Consider the following 18,599-nt stretch of genomic DNA (forward strand, 5'->3'; position numbering starts at 1 on the left):
CAAAACACACTTCAAAAAGCACTAGAAAATGGTTTGAGAGAAAGCACTGGAGACTTCTAAGGTGGCCAGCAATGAGTCCAGACCTGAATCCCATAGAACACCTGTGGAGAGATCTAAAAATGGCAGGTTGGAGAAGGCACCCTTCAAATATCAGGGACCTGGAGCAGTTTGCCAAAGAAGAATGGTCTAAAATTCCAGCAGAGCATTGTAAGAAACTCATTGATGGTTACCGGAAGCGGTTGGTCGCAGTTATTTTGGCTAAAGGTTGTGCAACCAAGTATTAGGCTGAGGGTGCCAATACTTTTGTCTGGTCCATTTTTGGAGTTTTGTGTGAAATGATCAATGTTTTGCTTTTTGCTTAATTCTCTTTTGTGTTTTTTCATTTAATACAAATTAAATGAAGATAATACCAAAGAATTTGTGTTTGCAATCATTTTCAGGAAGAAACTGAGTATTATCTGACAGAATTGCAGGGGTGTCAATACTTTTGGCCACAACTGTATATATATATATATATATATATATATATATATATATATATACAGTCATATGTTAAAGTTTGGGCACCCCTATTAATGTTAACCTTTTTTCTTTATAACAGATTTGGTTTTTGCCACAGCTATTTCAGTTTCATATATCTAATAACTGATGGACTCAGTTATATTTCTGGATTCAAATGAGGTTTATTGTACTAACAGAAAATGTGCAATATGCATTTAAACAAAATTTGACCGGTGCAAAAGTATGGGCACCTCAACATAAAAGTGACATTAATATTTCGTAGATCCTCCTTTTGCAAAAAATAACAGCCTCTAGTCGCTTCCTGTAGCTATTAATGAGTTCCTGGATCCTGAATGAAGGTATTTGTGACCATTCCTGTTTACAAAACAATTCCAGTTCAGTTAAGTTTGATGGTCGCCGAGCATGGACAGCCCGCTTCAAATCATCCCACAGATGTTCAATGATATTCAGGTCTGGGGACTGGGATGGCCATTCCAGAACATTGTAATTGTTCCTCTGCATGAATGCCTGAGTAGATTTGGAGCGGTGTTTTGGATCATTGTCTTGCTGAAACATCCATCCCCTGCGTAACTTCAACTTCGTCACTGATTCTTGCACATTATTGTCAAGAATCTGCTGATACTGAGTTGAATCCATGTGACCCTCAACTTTAACAAGATTCCCGGCGCGGCATTGGCCACACAGCCCCAAAGCGTGATGGAACCTCCACCAAATTTTACTGTGGGCAAGTGTTTTTCTTGGAATGCTGTGTTTTTTAGCCTCCATGCATAGCGCCTTTTTGTATGACCAAACAACTCAATCTTTGTTTCATCAGTCCACAGGACCTTCTTCCAAAATGTAACTGGCTTGTCCAAATGTGCTTTTGCATACCTCAGGCGACTCTGTTTGTGGCGTGCTTGCAGAAACGGCTTCTTTCGCATCACTCTCCCATACAGCTTCTTCTTGTGCAAATTGCGCTGTATTGTTGACCGATGCACAGTGACACCATCTGCAGCAAGATGATGCTGCAGGTCTTTGGAAGTGGTCTGTGGATTGTCCTTGACTGTTCTCACCATTCTTCTCTACCTTTCTGATATTTTTCTTGGCCTGCCACTTCTGGGCTTAACAAGAACTGTTCCTGTGTTCTTCCATTTCCTTACTATGTTCCTCACAGTGGAAACTGACAGGTTAAATCTCTGAGACAACTTTTTGTATCCTTCCCCTGAAAAGCTATGTTGAATAATCTTTGTTTTCAGATCATTTGAGAGTTGTTTTGAGGAGCTCATGATGCCACTCTTCATAGGAGAATCAAATAGGAGAACTACTTGCAAGTGGCCACCTTAAATACCTTTTCTCATGATTTGATACACCTGGCTATGAAGTTCAAAGCTCAATGAGGTTACAAAACCAATTTAGTGCTTCAGGAAGTCAGTAAAAAGTAGTTAGGAGTGTTCAAATCAAGAAAATGATAAGGGTGCCCATACTTTTGCACCGGTCAAATTTTGTTTAAATGCAGATTGCACATTTTCTGTTAGTACAATAAACCTCATTTGAATCCAGAAATATAACTGAGTCCATCAGTTATTAGATATATGAAACTGAAATAGCTATTGCAAAAACCAAAATTGTTATAAAGAAAAAAGGTTAACATTAATAGGGGTGCCCAAACTTTAACATATGACTGTATGACTGTATATATATATACAGTCATATGTAAAAGTTTGGGCACCCCTATTAATGTTAACCTTTTTTCTTTATAACAATTTTGGTTTTTGCAACAGCTATTTCAGTTTCATATATCTAATAACTGATGGACTCAGTTATATTTCTGGATTCAAATGAGGTTTATTGTACTAACAGAAAATGTGCAATCTGCATTTAAACAAAATTTGACCGGTGCAAAAGTATGGGCACCCTTATCATTTTCTTGATTTGAACACTCCTAACTACTTTTTACTGACTTCCTGAAGCACTAAATTGGTTTTGTAACCTCATTGAGCTTTGAACTTCATAGCCAGGTGTATCAAATCATGAGAAAAGGTATTTAAAGTGGCCACTTGCAAGTAGTTCTCCTATTTGATTCTCCTATGAAGAGTGGCATCATGGGCTCCTCAAAACAACTCTCAAATGATCTGAAAACAAAGATTATTCAACATAGCTTTTCAGGGAAGGATACAAAAAGTTGTCTCAGAGATTTAACCTGTCAGTTTCCACTGTGAGGAACATAGTAAGGAAATGGAAGAACACAGGTACAGTTCTTGTTAAGCCCAGAAGTGGCAGGCCAAGAAAAATATCAGAAAGGCAGAGAAGAAGAATGGTGAGAACAGTCAAGGACAATCCACAGACCACCTCCAAAGACCTGCAGCATCATCTTGCTGCAGATGGTGTCACTGTGCATCGGTCAACAATACAGCGCATGCATAACGCCTTTTTGTATGACCAAACAACTCAATCTTTGTTTCATCAGTCCACAGGACCTTCTTCCAAAATGTAACTGGCTTGTTCTAATGTGCTTTTGCATACCTCAGGTGACTGTTTGTGGCGTGCTTGCAGAAACGGCTTCTTTCGCATCACTCTCCCATACAGCTTCTCCTTGTGCAAAGTGCGCTATATTGTTGACCGATGCACAGTGACACCATCTGCAGCAAGATGATGCTGCAGGTCTTTGGAGGTGGTCTGTGGATTGTCCTTGACTGTTCTCAGCATTCTTCTTCTCTGCCTTTCTGATATTTTTCTTGTTCTGCCACTTCTGGGCTTAACAAGAACTGTACCTGTGTTCTTCCATTTCCATACTATGTTCCTCACAGTGGAAACTGACAGGTTAAATCTCTGAGACAACTTTTTGTATCCTTCCCCTGAAAAGCTATGTTGAATAATCTTTGTTTTCAGATCATTTGAGAGTTGTTTTGAGGAGCCCATGATGCCACTCTTCATAGGAGAATCAAATAGGAGAACTACTTGCAAGTGGCCACTTTAAATACCTTTTCTCATGATTTGATACACCTGGCTATGAAGTTCAAAGCTCAATGAAGTTACAAAACCAATTTAGTGCTTCAGGAAGTCAGTAAAAAGTAGTTAGGAGTGTTCAAATCAAGAAAATGATAAGGGTGCCCATACTTTTGCACCGGTCAAATTTTGTTTAAATGCAGATTGCACATTTTCTGTTAGTACAATAAACCTCATTTGAATCCAGAAATAGAACTGAGTCTATCAGTTATTAGATATATGAAACTGAAATAGCTGTTGCAAAAACCAAAATTGCTATTAAGAAAAAAGGTTAACATTAATAGGGGTGCCCAAACTTTTACATATGACTGTGTATATATATATATATATATATATATATATATATATATGTGTATATAAATATGTGTGTGTTTTGAAGCATAGTTCCTTTGAAAACTATGTGTAAATGATAAAAAAAATTGCTCTGTTTAAAAGCTCATGTTAAAATCGCACTGCATTCCGATGTAAATCAGATGCTAGGTGTGAAAAAAATCGGATTGTACTTGCATGAAAAACGCATGACTCTTGCAATACACTAGTCCAACTTTGCAGGAACAAAGTCAGACCGATTTTAAAATTGCTGGTTTGACTCCAGTCTTAGACTGCTGGAACACAGAAGAAATACAGTATAACAAACGCGTAAGAATACTCTGTTGTAAAAATTATATGTAACTGTAAACAGCAAGTGCTAGTAAAAAGATGATAAAAAACGGTATTTAGTTGATACGTTTTTTGCAAAAAATGTATGCTAAGCTGCTTCACCAACGCCAAGATACACCCACCTTAGAGCAGACTGCTGGAAGCCTGAGAGTCACAAGTTTCTATGGTGATGTCCCGAATTCAGGAAGGAACCTTCCTGCAGTCAGGTTTAATTGCTTAAAAGGGAACCTGTCAGCTGTTTTGGCCGCTATATGATGCGGCCACTGCCTTTCAGGGCTTATCTCTCCGGCCTGCAAGATGAGAAAAATAAGTATTATTATACTCACCCCGGGGGGGCGGGGCGATCCGTTCAGTCCGGTCCGATGGTAGTCGTCGCTCTTGGTCTAGCGCCTCCCATCTTCTTGCAACGCCACCCTCTTGCTTGCTTCATGCATTGTGCTCCTGCGCAGGCGTATTTCTCTAACCTGTTTAGGGCAGAGCAGATTCCTGCAGTGCGCAGACGCTGGGTCTCTCTAACCTTTCCCAGCACCTGCGCACTGCAGTTCTTTGCTCTGCCCTCCACAGGGCAGAGAAATTCGCCTGCATAGGAGCGCGATGCCAGGGAGCTATGAATCTAGCAGGAGGGTGGCATCACAAAAAGATGGGAGTGGCAGTGGCCGCAACTTATAGCAGCCAAAACAGCTGACCGGTTCGCTTTAAAACCACACTCATCTTTAGCCTTGGGAGCTGATAATTGCAGTTCACTGATACTTCGAAATAATTGGGCTGACACTGATATATGTATATTTAAATTCTTCCTCTTGAATATCAACTTACAAAGTCCTAAAACTGCTTGCACAGGCCTCTACAATTTAATGTCTACAAGCATTATTACAAGAACTGCTGCAGTAAATTTGGAAGAGTATTGGTCATTTATGAAGGAGTCAGTTATGCTGAAGTCGGGGTATGGAAAAATAATGCAGTCAGAACATTGGTTTACCAACTCCACAGCCCTGACGTGAATGTATGACTACACCCAAAGAGTCACTGAGTGTGTCTCATGGACAAAAAAAAAGATACAATAGTTTTAAATTTACACTGCCCCTAGACTCACACCTGTCTTCTGTGTTTTTGTGGATGTTGCTGATTATATTTGAACCCTGACCTCAAGATTCTGATCCAGCATGTAGTTTTAGTTAATAACTAATATGGTCCCTTCTCCCCCATTGCACAGACTTATGCAGCGTATGCAAAACTGCCTGCAAATATCTGCCAATTTCAGACAATGTGAGTATACCAGTTGCTTTGTTTTAAAGCTTTTATATTTGACATCTTTGAAATGTGACATGAGGCTGAAAACACTAGAGTTGCAAGTACTCATAAAATTAGAATATCATCAAAAAGTTAATTTATTTCATATATAAAGTCATTACAAAGAGAGTGATCTAGTTCAAGTGTTTATTTCTGTTAATGTTGATAATTATGGCTTAAGGCCCTGTTACACATAGCGAGATCGTTAGCGAGATCGCTGGAACGTCACAGGTTTTGTGATGCAACAGCGACCTCGCCAGCGATCTCGCTACGTGTGACACATAGCGGCGACCGGCCCCCCACAGCGATATCGCTGATCGTGCTCGAATGTCCTAGGCCATTTTTTGATCGTTGGTGTCCCGCTAGCCAGCATGCATCGCTGTGTTTGACGCCGTAATAACGACGAGCAACCTCGTTGGCGACTCAGAACTCACGCCTATTGAGGTCTGAGTCATCAGAATAGCTACTGTGTGACAAGGTCCCAACGACCGCTGAGGTCGTTATACGGATCGCCGTATTGTTGCTGCGTCATTGAGTAGATCTGCCTGTTTGACAGCTTACTAGCGACCCTGTAGCGACATACCAGCAATCCTTACCAGGTCGTATCATGGTCGGGATTGCTGGAACGTCGCTATGTGTAACGGGACCCTTACAGACAATGAAAACCCAAACGTCATTATCTCAGTAAATTAGAATACTTTTTAACTTTATAACACCAGCTTGAAAAATGATTTTAAAATCCGAAATGTTGGCCTATTGAAATTTATGTTCAGTAAATGCACTGAGTACTTAGTCAGGGCTCCTTTTGCATCAATTACTTAGGTCTCTGATAAGAAGCTCATGCGAGTGTATAACATCCGATGCGAGAGCTCAAACTATGCTGCAAGCTTGAGCTGAGTGTCAGTGCTCTGTTCTCTGATCCTTTCACTTGAACGAATTGGAGCACTGGTGCGGAGGAGATGAAGAAAGTAATTTCTCCATCTCCACCAGTGCCTGTCTCAGCGTATATCGGCCTGCACTAGGATGACATTTAAATGCACTTCGATGTTTCACATGCATTCATAGACTTGTGTGGGAGCATGTGAGCTGGGTTTCGCTGCCAATGGCAGCATGCTGCCATTGTTTTCTCATGCCAAATCGACATCCACTATATAATCGTCTAATTCTGTCTGTCTGTTTGTGACGGAAATCCCGCATTGCTGATTGGTCGCGCCCAGGCGGCTGCAACCAATCAGCGACTGGCGCAGTCCGGCCGCGAATTCCGCGTCGCTGATTGGTCGCGGACCAATCAGCGACGCGGGATTTCCGTTACAAACAGAGAGACAGAATCTTGTAGGACGCAGTTGTAGGAATGAGGCCCTCACAGGAACAGCTGTAATGTTTACGCATCCGTGATGCGGTACCACGCACTCCCGTGTATGAGGCCGGCGTGTCGTCCGCTGCGGGAAGGCTCGCGATATGCCGCCTGCTCTCGCGGTGAGTTAGGCACCAGCTGTAGTTACCTGGCAACGCACTGACTCCAATAACTGAGCAGCGCAGCTATGGAGGGAGACAGAGACAACTTCTACCTGGACCGTATCCTGCATTATGTGAGGGGGACGGTGACCGGTTTGTGGGCGTGGGGGGCAGAAACAGGCAAGGGGGCGGCACAGGGGGACTGTGGGGAGAGGCGGCTGTCACTGCAGCGCCGGCGTATGGGACACGTTATGCGTCACAGCCGGAGTTATGCGGCTATCTGTGCCTGGCCGGTGCGGCCACTCCATTCCACCCTGTGTGCCCTGCCCTGTGTGTCCTATCCTATATAACATGTTATGCCCTGTGTGTCTGTATGGAAGCAGTGGAGAGTTATCTAAAACTAAATGGTGGCCCAATTCTAACGCATCGGGTATTCTAGAATATATAGTTTTGCAGGCGGACTGCACTTGTCGCAGTCCGGCTGCGAATCCCGCATCACTGATTGGTCGCGCCCTGTCGGCCGCGACCAATCAGCGACAGGCGCAGTCCGGCCGTGAATTGTAGTGGAATTCGAACGATGCACGCCACCCCTACTGTCGGGAGATCTGCGGCGCTAGCCGCTGATCTCCCGACAGTTGCCACGGGTCATCTCCTGCCACACGGAGGTCAGCGGCGACCTAGCCGGGAGACGACCGGCGCTAGCCTGATTGGTCGCACACGGCCGGTCACGACCAATCAGCGACAGGTGCAGTCCGCCCGCGAAACTACATACATATTCTAGAATACCCGATGCGTTAGAATCGGGCCACCATCTAGTGAGAAAATAATCACCCATCTGCATTGCCCCATAGTATAACATTGGGCCAATTGATATCAGATAAAACATGTTATATACTCGTGTAACTCCGACCTTACTGTCTACCTTAGGGCAGGTACCTGGCATTGGTTAGCACCTCTTTGGCAATGAGGATGCACACAAAGTTTGTCCAACAACTGTTAGCTACCTATTATTTACTCTGAATAGACACTGCATGCCTGCTTTTCTTCAGATAAGTTGCAGAAATCCAACAACCCCAGACTTTGTTTTGTATAAATCCATTTATGACAACACCCCTCAACATATTCACGCAGGGGTGTGAAGACCTTCTTCAACCCCTTAACGTCCAATGACGGACATAGCCCATCATGGTAGTGTCAGCTCCCGCACCATGACGGGCTATATCCGTCATGGATTTAAATGGTCACTGTGTGTAAACAGTAACAACAGCTGTCACAGACAGCTGACAAGCACTAGAAGAGGTGCAGAGACCCATGCATTCAGTCCCCACACCCAGATCGCTGTGATCGGTCAGTCAATCTGACTGACTGATCACAGCATTATCGCGCAGGAGATGCTGAAATATCTGCACATCCAGACCAATCAGTACAGCAGTGTCATCCCCGCTCCTAGCTGTTAATCCCCTAAATGCTGCGATCGAGCGCAATTGCAACATTCAGGAGACAGGCAAAGGGATGGGAGTTACCTCTGCCCTAAGATCGGTGATCGTTGCCATAGTGACCTGGGGTCATCAAGACGACCCACAGGTCACCAAGCTACGGAAAGCTTCTGACACCATGCTCACAGCATGGTGTCAGAAGCTTTCAGTAAAGGTGTAATGCACTGCAATCCTAGTACATTGCAATGCATTATACCTGCAAGCAAATAAAAAAAAAGGGACCAAGTAAAAAATAAATGTAAAAATATGTAAAAAAAAAAAAAAAAAATATTACGAAATGATAATACGGTAATAAAAAAAATTAGTGAATACTCATTAAAAAAAAAAAAAAAAAAACAACAAAAAAGTACACGTTTGGTATCACCGCATCCGGAACAACCCAATCTATAAATGTGTCACACTGGCTAATCCCTTCAGTGAAGGCCTTTAAAAGAATAAAAAAAAATGTAGTAAACTATGCTTTATCATTATACTGCTTGGAAAAAGTGGAACAAAAGGTGATAAAAAAAGACGAATGTAAATAAAAATGGTTCCACTGAAAACATCATCTTGTTTCGCAAAAAAATGCCGCCATACAGCTCCATCAAAAATAAAAAAGTTATAGCTCTCAGAATAAAGCGGTGCACAAATAATTATTTTTTCTATAAAGTTTTTATTGAGTAAAAGCGCCAAAACTTAAAAAAATTATATAAATGAGGTATCGCTGTAATCGTACTGACCCGAAGAATAAAGCTGTGTTACCAATTTTACCACACACAGAACGGAAAAAAAATTACTGAATTGCTGTTTTTTTTTTCATTCTGCCTCCACAAAAATCAGAATAGCAAGCAATCAAAAAAGGTCATGTGACCGAAAATGGTACCAATAAAAGCGTCTACTCATCCTTCGAAAAAAAACAAGCTGTCGCATGATTCTGTGGGCTGAAATATGGAAAAATGATACCTCTCAAAATATGGGGATACAAAAACGAGTTATCCTGCGCTGAGCGCTTCCACCGGGGTTTCCTTGTAAATCTCTGAAATACGTGATTCAGATGGAACCCCAGACGGAAGATCCCCTAAAATGAGGCACATGGAGGCACTGTGGACGCCATCTGGTCTATGATCTGGCGGTGTCTGTCTTTTTAGGTGTGCATAAAAGTGCCGTCGGCCACAGTTTTATGCACCTCTGAAAAGAATGACACTGCTGAACAGAGACCATACAGAGTCCAGAGTAAGGCCGGGATCACACATGCGAGAAACACGGCTGAGTCTCACATGTTAATACCCAGCACCGGCACACGGGAGCGGAGCGTGCAGCTCCATGTATTGCTATGTGGCCGCACACTCCGCTCCCGAGTGCCGGTGGTATTAACCTCTTCCCGACCTTTGACGCCACGTAGGCGTCATGAAAGTCTGTGCAATCCGACCCATGACGCCTATGTGGCATCATGAATTGACAGCCCCCTTGCGGGTCGGGTGACCTGCACATACAGGAGCCCTTGCTTCACCCCAGGGGGGGTGGCTTCGCCCCCCCATGGCTACCATCACTCTGATTGGCTGTTTCACTTTCAACAGCCAATCAGAGCGATAGCAATATGTCATCAATGAAATTTGACGAAATATTACAATCCAGCCATGGCCGATGCTGAAATAGCATCGGCCATGGCTGGAGACACCGATTCGACCCCCCCACGACTGACGGGGGCGATCAGCCCCTGCCACTGAGTGACGGGGACGATCTGCCGCCGCCATCTGCTTCCCCTCCCCTTCCCTCCACTCCTCCCCGCCTTCCGATCACCCCTCCGGTACCCTCTGAGTCCCGCTGTGGCTCCCGGTGTCCCGCCGTCCCGGATCATGGGCACCGCCATCTTCCAAAATGGCGGGCGCATGCGCAGTGGGCCTGTCGAATCTGCCAAACGGCAGATTCCATTCATTCATTTTGATCACTGTGATAGGATCTATCACAGTGATCAAAATAAAAAAATTGTAAATCACTCCCCCCCATCACCCCATAGGTAGGGACAAATAATAAAATAAATAAAATATTTTTATTTTTCTATTAGGGTTAGGGAAGAATTAGGGCTAAAATTTGAGTTAGGATTAGAATTAGGGATAGGGTTGGAATTAGGGTTAGGATTGGAATTAGGGTCAGGGTTGGAATTAGGGTTAAGATTAGGGTTAGGGGTGTGTTGGGGTTATGGTTAGGGTTAGGGATGTGTTGGGGTTAGGGTCGTGGTTAGGGGTGTGTTGGGGTTAGGGTTGGAGTTAGAATTGAGGAGTTTCCACTGTTTAGGCACATCAGGGGGTCTCCAAACGCGACATGGTGCCACCATTGACTCCAGCCAATTTTGCGTTCAAAAAGTCAAACGGTGATCCCTCCCTTCCAAGCCCCAAGGTGTGCCCAAACAGTGGTTTTCCCCAACATATGGAGTATCAGCGTTCTGAGGAAAAATTGCACAACAACTTTGGGGGTCTAATTTCTCCTGTTACCCTTAGGAAAATAAAAAAATTGGGGCTAAAAAATTATTTTTGTGGAAAAAAAATGATTTTTTATTTTCACTGCGTTATAAACTTCTGTGAAGCACTTGGGGGTTCAATGTGCTCACCAGACATCTAGATAAGTTCCTTGGGGGGTCTAGTTTCCAAAATGGGGTCACTTGTGGGGAGTTACTACTGTTTAGGCACATCAGGGGCTCTGCAAACGTAACATGACGCCCGCAGACCATTCCATAAAAGTCGGCATTTCAAAACGTCACTACTTCCCTACCGAGTTCAGACATGTGCCCAAACAGTGGTCCCCCCCACATATGGGGTACCAGCGTACTCAGGAAAAACTGTGCAACAACTTTTGGGGTCCAGTTTCTCCTGTTACCCTTGTGAAAATAAAAAATTGCGGGCTAAAAAATCATTTTTTGAGGAAAAAATTTTTTTTTTATTTTCATTTTCACGGCTCTGCGTTATAAACTTCTGTGAAGCCCCTGGGGGTCAAAGTGCTCACTATGCATCTAGATAAGTTCCGAAGGGGGTCTATTTTCCAAAATGGGGTCATTTGTGGGGGAGCTCCAAAGTTTAGGCAACAGGGGCTCTCCAAACACGACATGTTATCCGCTAGCGATTGAAGCTATTTTTCCATTCAAAAAGTCAAATGGCGCTCCATTACTTCAGAGCCCTGCCGTGCGCCCAAACAGTGGTCCCCCCCCCCCCACATATGAGATATCGGTGTACTCAGGACAAATTGCACAACAACTTTTGTGGTCCAGTTTCTCCTGTTAGCCTTGTGAAAGTAAAAAATAGCGGGCTAAAAAATCATTTTTGAGGAAAAAAAATGATTTTTTATTTTCACTGCTCTGAGTTTATAATCTTATGTAAAGCACTTGGGGGTTAAAAGTGCTCACTACACATCTAGATAAGCTCCTTGGGGGGTCTAGTTTCCAAAATGGGGTCACTTGTGGGGGGTTTCTCCTGTTTAGGCACATCAGGGGCTCTGCAAATGCAACATGATGCCCACAGAACATTCCATAAAAGTCTGCATTCCAAAATGGCGCTCCTTCCCTTCCGAGCACTCCCATGCGCCCAAACAGTGGTTCCCCCCACATATGTGGTATCGGTGTACTCAGGACAAATTGCACAACAACTTCGTGATCCAATTTCTCCTATTAGCCTTGTGAAAATAAAAAATAGCGGGCTAAAAAAATGATTTTTGAGGAAAAAAAATGATTTTTTTTTCACTGCTCTGCATTATAAACTTCTGTGAAGCACTTGGGGGTACAAAGTGCTCACCACACATCTAGATAAGTTCCTTGGGGGGTCTAGTTTACAAAATGGGGTCACTTGTGGGGAAGCTCCAATGTATAGGCACACAGGGGCTCTCCAAATGCGACATGGTGCCCGCTAACGATTGGAGCTAATTTTCCATTCAAAAAGTCAAATGGTGCACCTTCCCTTCTGGGCCCTGCCGTGCGCCCAAACAGTGGTTTATGACCACATATGAGGTACCAGTGTACTCAGGAGAAATTGCCCAACAAATTGTAGATCCATTTTATCCTGTTTCCCATGTGAAAATGAAAAAACTGAGGCTAAAAGAAAATTTTTGTGAAAAAAAAAAAGTACTTTTTTTTTACGGATCAATTTGTGAAGAACCTGGGGGTTCGAAATGCTTACTATGCATCTAGATAAGTTCCTTGCAGGGTCTAGATTCCAAAATGGGGTCACTTGTGGGGGAGCTCCTATGTTTAGGCACACAGGGACTTTCCAAACATTACATGGCAACCGCTAAATATTCCAGCATATTTTCCATTCAAAAAGTCAAATGGCGCTCCATCCCTTCTGAGTCTTGCCGTGCGCCGAAACAGTGGTTTATGACCACATATGAGGTATCGGTGTACTCAGGAGAAATTACCCAACAAATTTTAGGATCTATTTTATGCTGTTGCCCATGTGAAAATGAAAAAATTGATGCTAAAAGAAAATTTTTCTTGGAAAAATTAAAATGTCCATTTTTTCCTTCCACGTTGCTCTAGTTCCTGTGAAGCACCTGAAGGGTTAATAATCTTCTTGAATGTAGTTTTGAGTAGCTTGAGGGGTGCAGTTTTTAGAATGGTGTCACTTTTGGGTATTTTCTGCCATATAGACCCCTCAAAGTGACTTCAAATGTGAGGTGGTCCCTAAAAAAAATGGTTTTGTAAATTTTGTTGTAAAATGAGAAATCGCTGGTCAACTTTTAACCCTTATAACTTCCTAACAAAAAAAGTTTTGTTTCCAAAATTGTGCTGTAAAGTAGACATGTGGGACATTAGACATGTGGGAAATTTATAATTTTCGCCAAATTTCCGTTGTTCTCACAAATAAAGCAAAAATTATCGACCTAAATTTACCACTAACATGAAGCCCAATATGTCACGAAAAAGCAATCTCAGAATCGCCAGGATCCGTTGAAGCGTTTCTGAGTTATTACCTCATAAAGGGACACTGGTCAGAATTGCAAAAAATGGCCAGGTCATTAAGGTTAGGTCATGAAGGGGTTAACATGCAAGACTTGGCCGTGTTTCTCGCATGTGTGATCCCGGCCTAACTCTGCTTCTGCATTATAGTGAATAGATTCCTCGCGTGTCTCATCTAAATCATGTCACTCTGAGGTTTAGATGGAAACCCCAATATAAGTGCTCAGCGTAGAAGAATAAATGTGATCCCAAACATTATGTAAAATGTTCCCAATAAAACTTCAACTCAATCCACAAAAAAGCAAGTCCCTATTCAGGTCCGTCATTTGTTAATGGAAATATAGGGGCTTCCATGTTACTGGTAGCCTTTGGAAAAGCAAAATGGCTCTTCACCCCCCAAAGAAATTCAGTGAATTCTGCTCTCCCAAATCGAAATGCCCCCCTCCCTTCTGAGCCCCTGTGTGCATAAACCACTTTTAGCATCCACATATTTGGCAGGGGTATAATTTACAAAATGGGGTCACTTGAGGGGGAGTCTGTTTTTCTAGCACTTATGGGCTGTGTATATAGAGTCCTCAAACTACTTTAGGAAAATCTACGCTCCAAGAGGCAAATGGCGCTCCATCTGGCCCGATTCTCAACATGTGGCTAATCAGTACTGTACAGCCACTTATGGGGTATTTCTACATTCAACAGAAATTGTGGGGTAATTCTGGTACCATTTTTACTCATTTTCCCCTGTGAAAATGTAAAATCTGGAGCTAAAACAAAATATTTGTGTTAAAAATGTCATTATTTTTTCTTCACTGCCCAATGGTATAAAATTATGTGACCTCTCTGTGGTGTCAATAAAATCACTGCACCCCTAGATTAATTCATCAAGAGGTGTATTTTGTAAAATGGGATCACTTATGTGGAGTTTTGCTGTTCTGGCACCTTAGGGGCTCTCCTAGTGGGTCATGGCACCCTTAAACCATAATGGTAAAATTTGCACAATAATATGGAGCTCCTTCCATTTTGAGCCTTGCACTGTGCCTCAGAAGTAGTACCTGATTACATGTAGGATTTTTAGCGCAGACAAGAGAAATTGCACAACAAAATGAGATGTCCATTTTTTCCTATTAGCCCTTATGAATTAAAAATGTGGGGCTAAAACCACATTTTAGTGGAAGAAATGTAATTATTCATTCTTCACCGCCCAATAGTATAAATTTCTGTGAGGCACATGTGGTGTCAATATGATCACTGCACCCTTAGATGAATTCGTTGAGAGGTATAGTTTGTAAAATGACTTCACTTAAGGGGGCGTGGCCTGGCTGAGCTTGAGACAAGACATGTCTACCAGGTGCTCCTGCTGAAGCTAAAGGATTATAAAGAGGGAAGTGACCCCTTGGCTATAAATTGAACACCAATAGTGTCCGGAACCCATCCTGCTCCTCCAGAAGCTTAAAATTGTACAAGAGGGAAAAACGGCTGCCCGGATTTGAGAGCTGGTCAAGTCCCAGGTGCCAGTGAAAAGAGGACAGACGCCATCTTCATATAGTGAGCTGTTGTGTAGGAAAGACATTCAGAGTCACAGAGGTACCGTTGAGGAGACTGTTGGACACTTTCCCTCCCCATCCCTGTTGAGTGGCCGCACTTCCCCCTCACTAGTTGTCTGAGAGACCCGGGCACTGGAGCAGTGAACAGGAGACTCTGCAGCCTGACTCCATCACATTGAGCCCTCCCCCGCCTCCTCACATGTGCTGACAGCTACTGGCCGGCAGCACTCATTACATACCTCTGCTGGGGAGTGTGGTGAATTCTCCTGCTCCTGACTTCCCTGGCTGCAGGCCTGCCTGTCACCGGGATCTGAAGCTACCCGAGCGAGATCCGGGGACATTGGTGATATAAAAAAACAGGGTCTGGGCCTGAAGGAGGGGAGGAGGAGAAGGAAGGAAGGGAGAGAAACAGGAGAGGCCATAAAGGCGAAGGAGATTGGGGAAGAAAAGGGACGCTGTATGTCCTGAAAAGTTAACCCTCGTTTTTTTTTCCTCTGAGTGTTTTTCTTCTCAGACTAGAGGTCCCAGGAAAGCAGAAATAAAGATTCAGGACACTCTCTTTAGAATTAGACTCATTGCTGAGATAATAGTGCCACCAAGTGGTCACTTTGAAGATTAGCATCCATCTATCTCAAAATAAAGGACGAACCTAACTACTTGCGCATCCTTTAAAAATGTGACTACCTTCATGAAAATTTATACGGGGGGAATGTGAATGACGCTAAAATAGCTACCTGATATCGCTGAATTTCAACGTCTAAAGATGGTCAAGATTGGTAGATCCACATCAGTTTCTTCTGGATCTAAAGTTTCTCTAACTCAAGTAGATATGAATATATTCCTTAATAAAAAACAAGCTAAATCCACCGCCACTAAATCCAAACCTCTAGTGCCCATGGATCAGCACTCTCAAGGCGACTCTGAATCAGATATAGTAAGCGATATGGAGGACAATGTTAGCATGGGAGCCCAACCTGTCTCTAGATCCTTCATAAAGAGGATACTTACTAAATCTCTTGAACCGGTGGGCAAAGACTTATCCGTCATTAAGCAAGAAATCTCACAAATAGGCCACAGGGTGGACACGCTCGAGGCATCCAATTCTACCATAATCCAGCAAACCAATGAGGCTATAGCTTGCTCACAGAGCCAAGGAGAACATATCAACCAAATATATTCTATCCTTGAGGATCATGAGAATAGAGAAAGAAGGAATAACTTGCGGATAAAGGGCATCCCTGAATCAGTAGCGGCTGAAGCGCTGTCCGCAACCTTGATTTAAATATTTTCTAAACTTCTGTCTCAAGACGACCCCTCACAATTTGAGATAGTAAGGGCACATACGTCGTTGAAACCAAGACCCAAAATGGGAGACCCTCCCCGGGATGTCATTTGCCGTTTTTTGGATTATCGTACTAAGGATTTAATAATAAGACATTCAAGGGAAGCAGAAAATATAACATTTGAGGATTCCCCAATCTTGATCTTTCAGGACCTAGCAGCATCGACATTAAATAAGAGACGTCTTCTAAAACCCTTTACTGAGGCTTTGCGCCATAACCAATACCAATACCGCTGGTTGTACCCATTTGGCATTGCAATAACTTCCAAGGACAAACGCATCCAGGCCAGGAACTCGGCGGAAATCCAAGAGGCGTGCAAAGAGCTGGGGATAGTTCTGGAAAAGTATCCGGATATAGAGGTATACCATCCAGTTCCTTCACTACACCCTCTGTCCCGGCCCGAGCCTTGGAATCTGGTCCAATCAGCAAAGTCCACTCGAAACCGGCGTAAAGCAGCAAAGCCAAAATCTATTTATCCGGATGAAGAAAACTGACGAGCTGATGGCCTAAGACAAGGACTTGTCCACGACATGGAAACTGCCTGTTGGATATGGCCGATCAGCAACGATAGAGTCATCTGGAGGCTGCTTAGTTTGACTTTATTGTATACCTGTGTTTTCTTTTTGTGTTCTAATTTTCATTTCAGGTAGAAAAGTCACACTGCGACATCAATCGATATCTATGGCAGATTTCATGGACCTCGTGTGAGTAGAGCACTACTCAGTACAGTTTATTGTTGCTTCCTTTCTCGGGGGGGCCTGCTCGATCCACTTTGATATATCTTGACTGTGAGTGAGGGGGAAGGCATTGCTCCAAGAGATGGGAAAGAGGTGTTTATACATGAGGCCTGTGACACTGGCGTCATCATAATCACTTCCCCCCCTTTTGAAATGTTAATTGTCTCAAATCAACATGGTTTATGTTACTGTTATTTGCACTGGCATTGACCAGTGCACTACCCCAGTTAAGGTAAACTTAATACCACTATACTACAATTACCCCTTGTTTTTGCCCACGTCCTCCCCGGGTTGGTCCTGTGAGGTCACACTGCAGAACAAAGGTCCGCACGCTCACTTCAATTTATATGGAAGCTAATCAAAGTACACTAAAATTAGCAAACTTTAACACACATGGCTTAAATTCACCTATCCCAAGAGCACAGACACTGAATTGGTTGAAAAAGGAAAATTTTAATATTCTTCTTTTACAAGAAACGCACTTTCAAATTGAGAAACTTCCCTCTTTTGATAGTTCATATTACAACCAGTGGTACCACGCCACTCCCCCCCAGAAGAGTTCAAGAGGGGTGTCAATTGCATTTGACAAGAATACTTCTTTTTTACTATCTGACTCACTGGTTGACCCAGAGAGGAGATATATTTTTATAAAAGGCCTACTGGCAGGAAACTTGGTCACTATTGGCAACTTATACGCCCCCAACAAAAAACAAATCAAATGGATTACATCCAAACTAAATCAATTCCGCTCCTTCTTAGAGGGCATACCACTTCTTGGAGGGGACCTTAATATACCTCTAGACCCAATCTTGGACAAAAAATGTCAGATTTCACACCAAAATATTATCAGGATAAAGAAATCCCTGCATAGTCTTTCATTAATAGATGTGTGGCGACATATGCACCCTAATGACCTTGACTACACTTTTTTCTCCCATCCCCGGAATTCCGACCACAGAATCGATTATATTTTCCTACCAAGATCTTTGTTGCCGAACCTATTTAAAGCAGAAATTCTTCCCTCAGTACACTCGGACCACTCGATAGTTGCAGTACGGTTTTCAACTTCAAAACCCCATTCCGGGTATCGCTCATGGAGGCTAAATGATTCAATTCTAACCTCAGACACTAACAAACAACGAATCAGAAACATTCTAGCAGACTATTTTAAGAATAATGTTTCTCCAGAGGTGAGCTTTCCAATGATATGGGAGGCTCACAAAGCAGTGGTCAGAGGGGAACTAATTTCTATAGCTTCTCACCTCAACAAACAGCGCAAAAAGGCAATACAAGATCTTTATGAAGAGATAGTTAATTTAGAAAAACAACATAAAAGAACCTTACTGCGTCATAATCTGGAGGCACTGACAGCCAAGCGCTTACAACTAAAGGATCTGCTGAATAAGCAGTCCGCAAAGCAGTACATTAGTTGGAGAAATCGTATTTATGTACATGGCGATAAGGCCTCCAGACTTATGATGTCATTAATCAAAGTTAGACAAGCTAAGACTTTTATTCACCCCCTGAAAACCTCCAGTGACAGTAAAACATCTGACATTGGCCAAATTTCACAGGAATTCTTACAATATTATTCAAGCCTTTACAATTTGAAACCTGATGAATCTGACGCGGACAGGTTACGAAAACAA

General features: G+C 43.0%; 1 protein-coding gene across 1 annotated transcript in view; it reads left to right on the forward strand.

The window, feature by feature from the left end:
- Positions 1 to 18,599, forward strand: part of RNF212B (ring finger protein 212B) — a 585,489-nt gene that overhangs the window by 109,500 nt on the left and 457,390 nt on the right. The window contains exon 3 of the mRNA XM_073575552.1: positions 5,381 to 5,433. Coding sequence (XP_073431653.1) covers positions 5,381 to 5,433 — 53 coding nt within the window. The remainder of the gene's footprint in view (positions 1 to 5,380; positions 5,434 to 18,599) is intronic.

Source organism: Dendrobates tinctorius, unplaced genomic scaffold (genome assembly GCF_039654945.1).
Source record: "Dendrobates tinctorius isolate UK_male_01 unplaced genomic scaffold, ASM3965494v1 ptg000044l, whole genome shotgun sequence".
Classification (NCBI taxonomy): domain Eukaryota; kingdom Metazoa; phylum Chordata; class Amphibia; order Anura; family Dendrobatidae; genus Dendrobates; species Dendrobates tinctorius.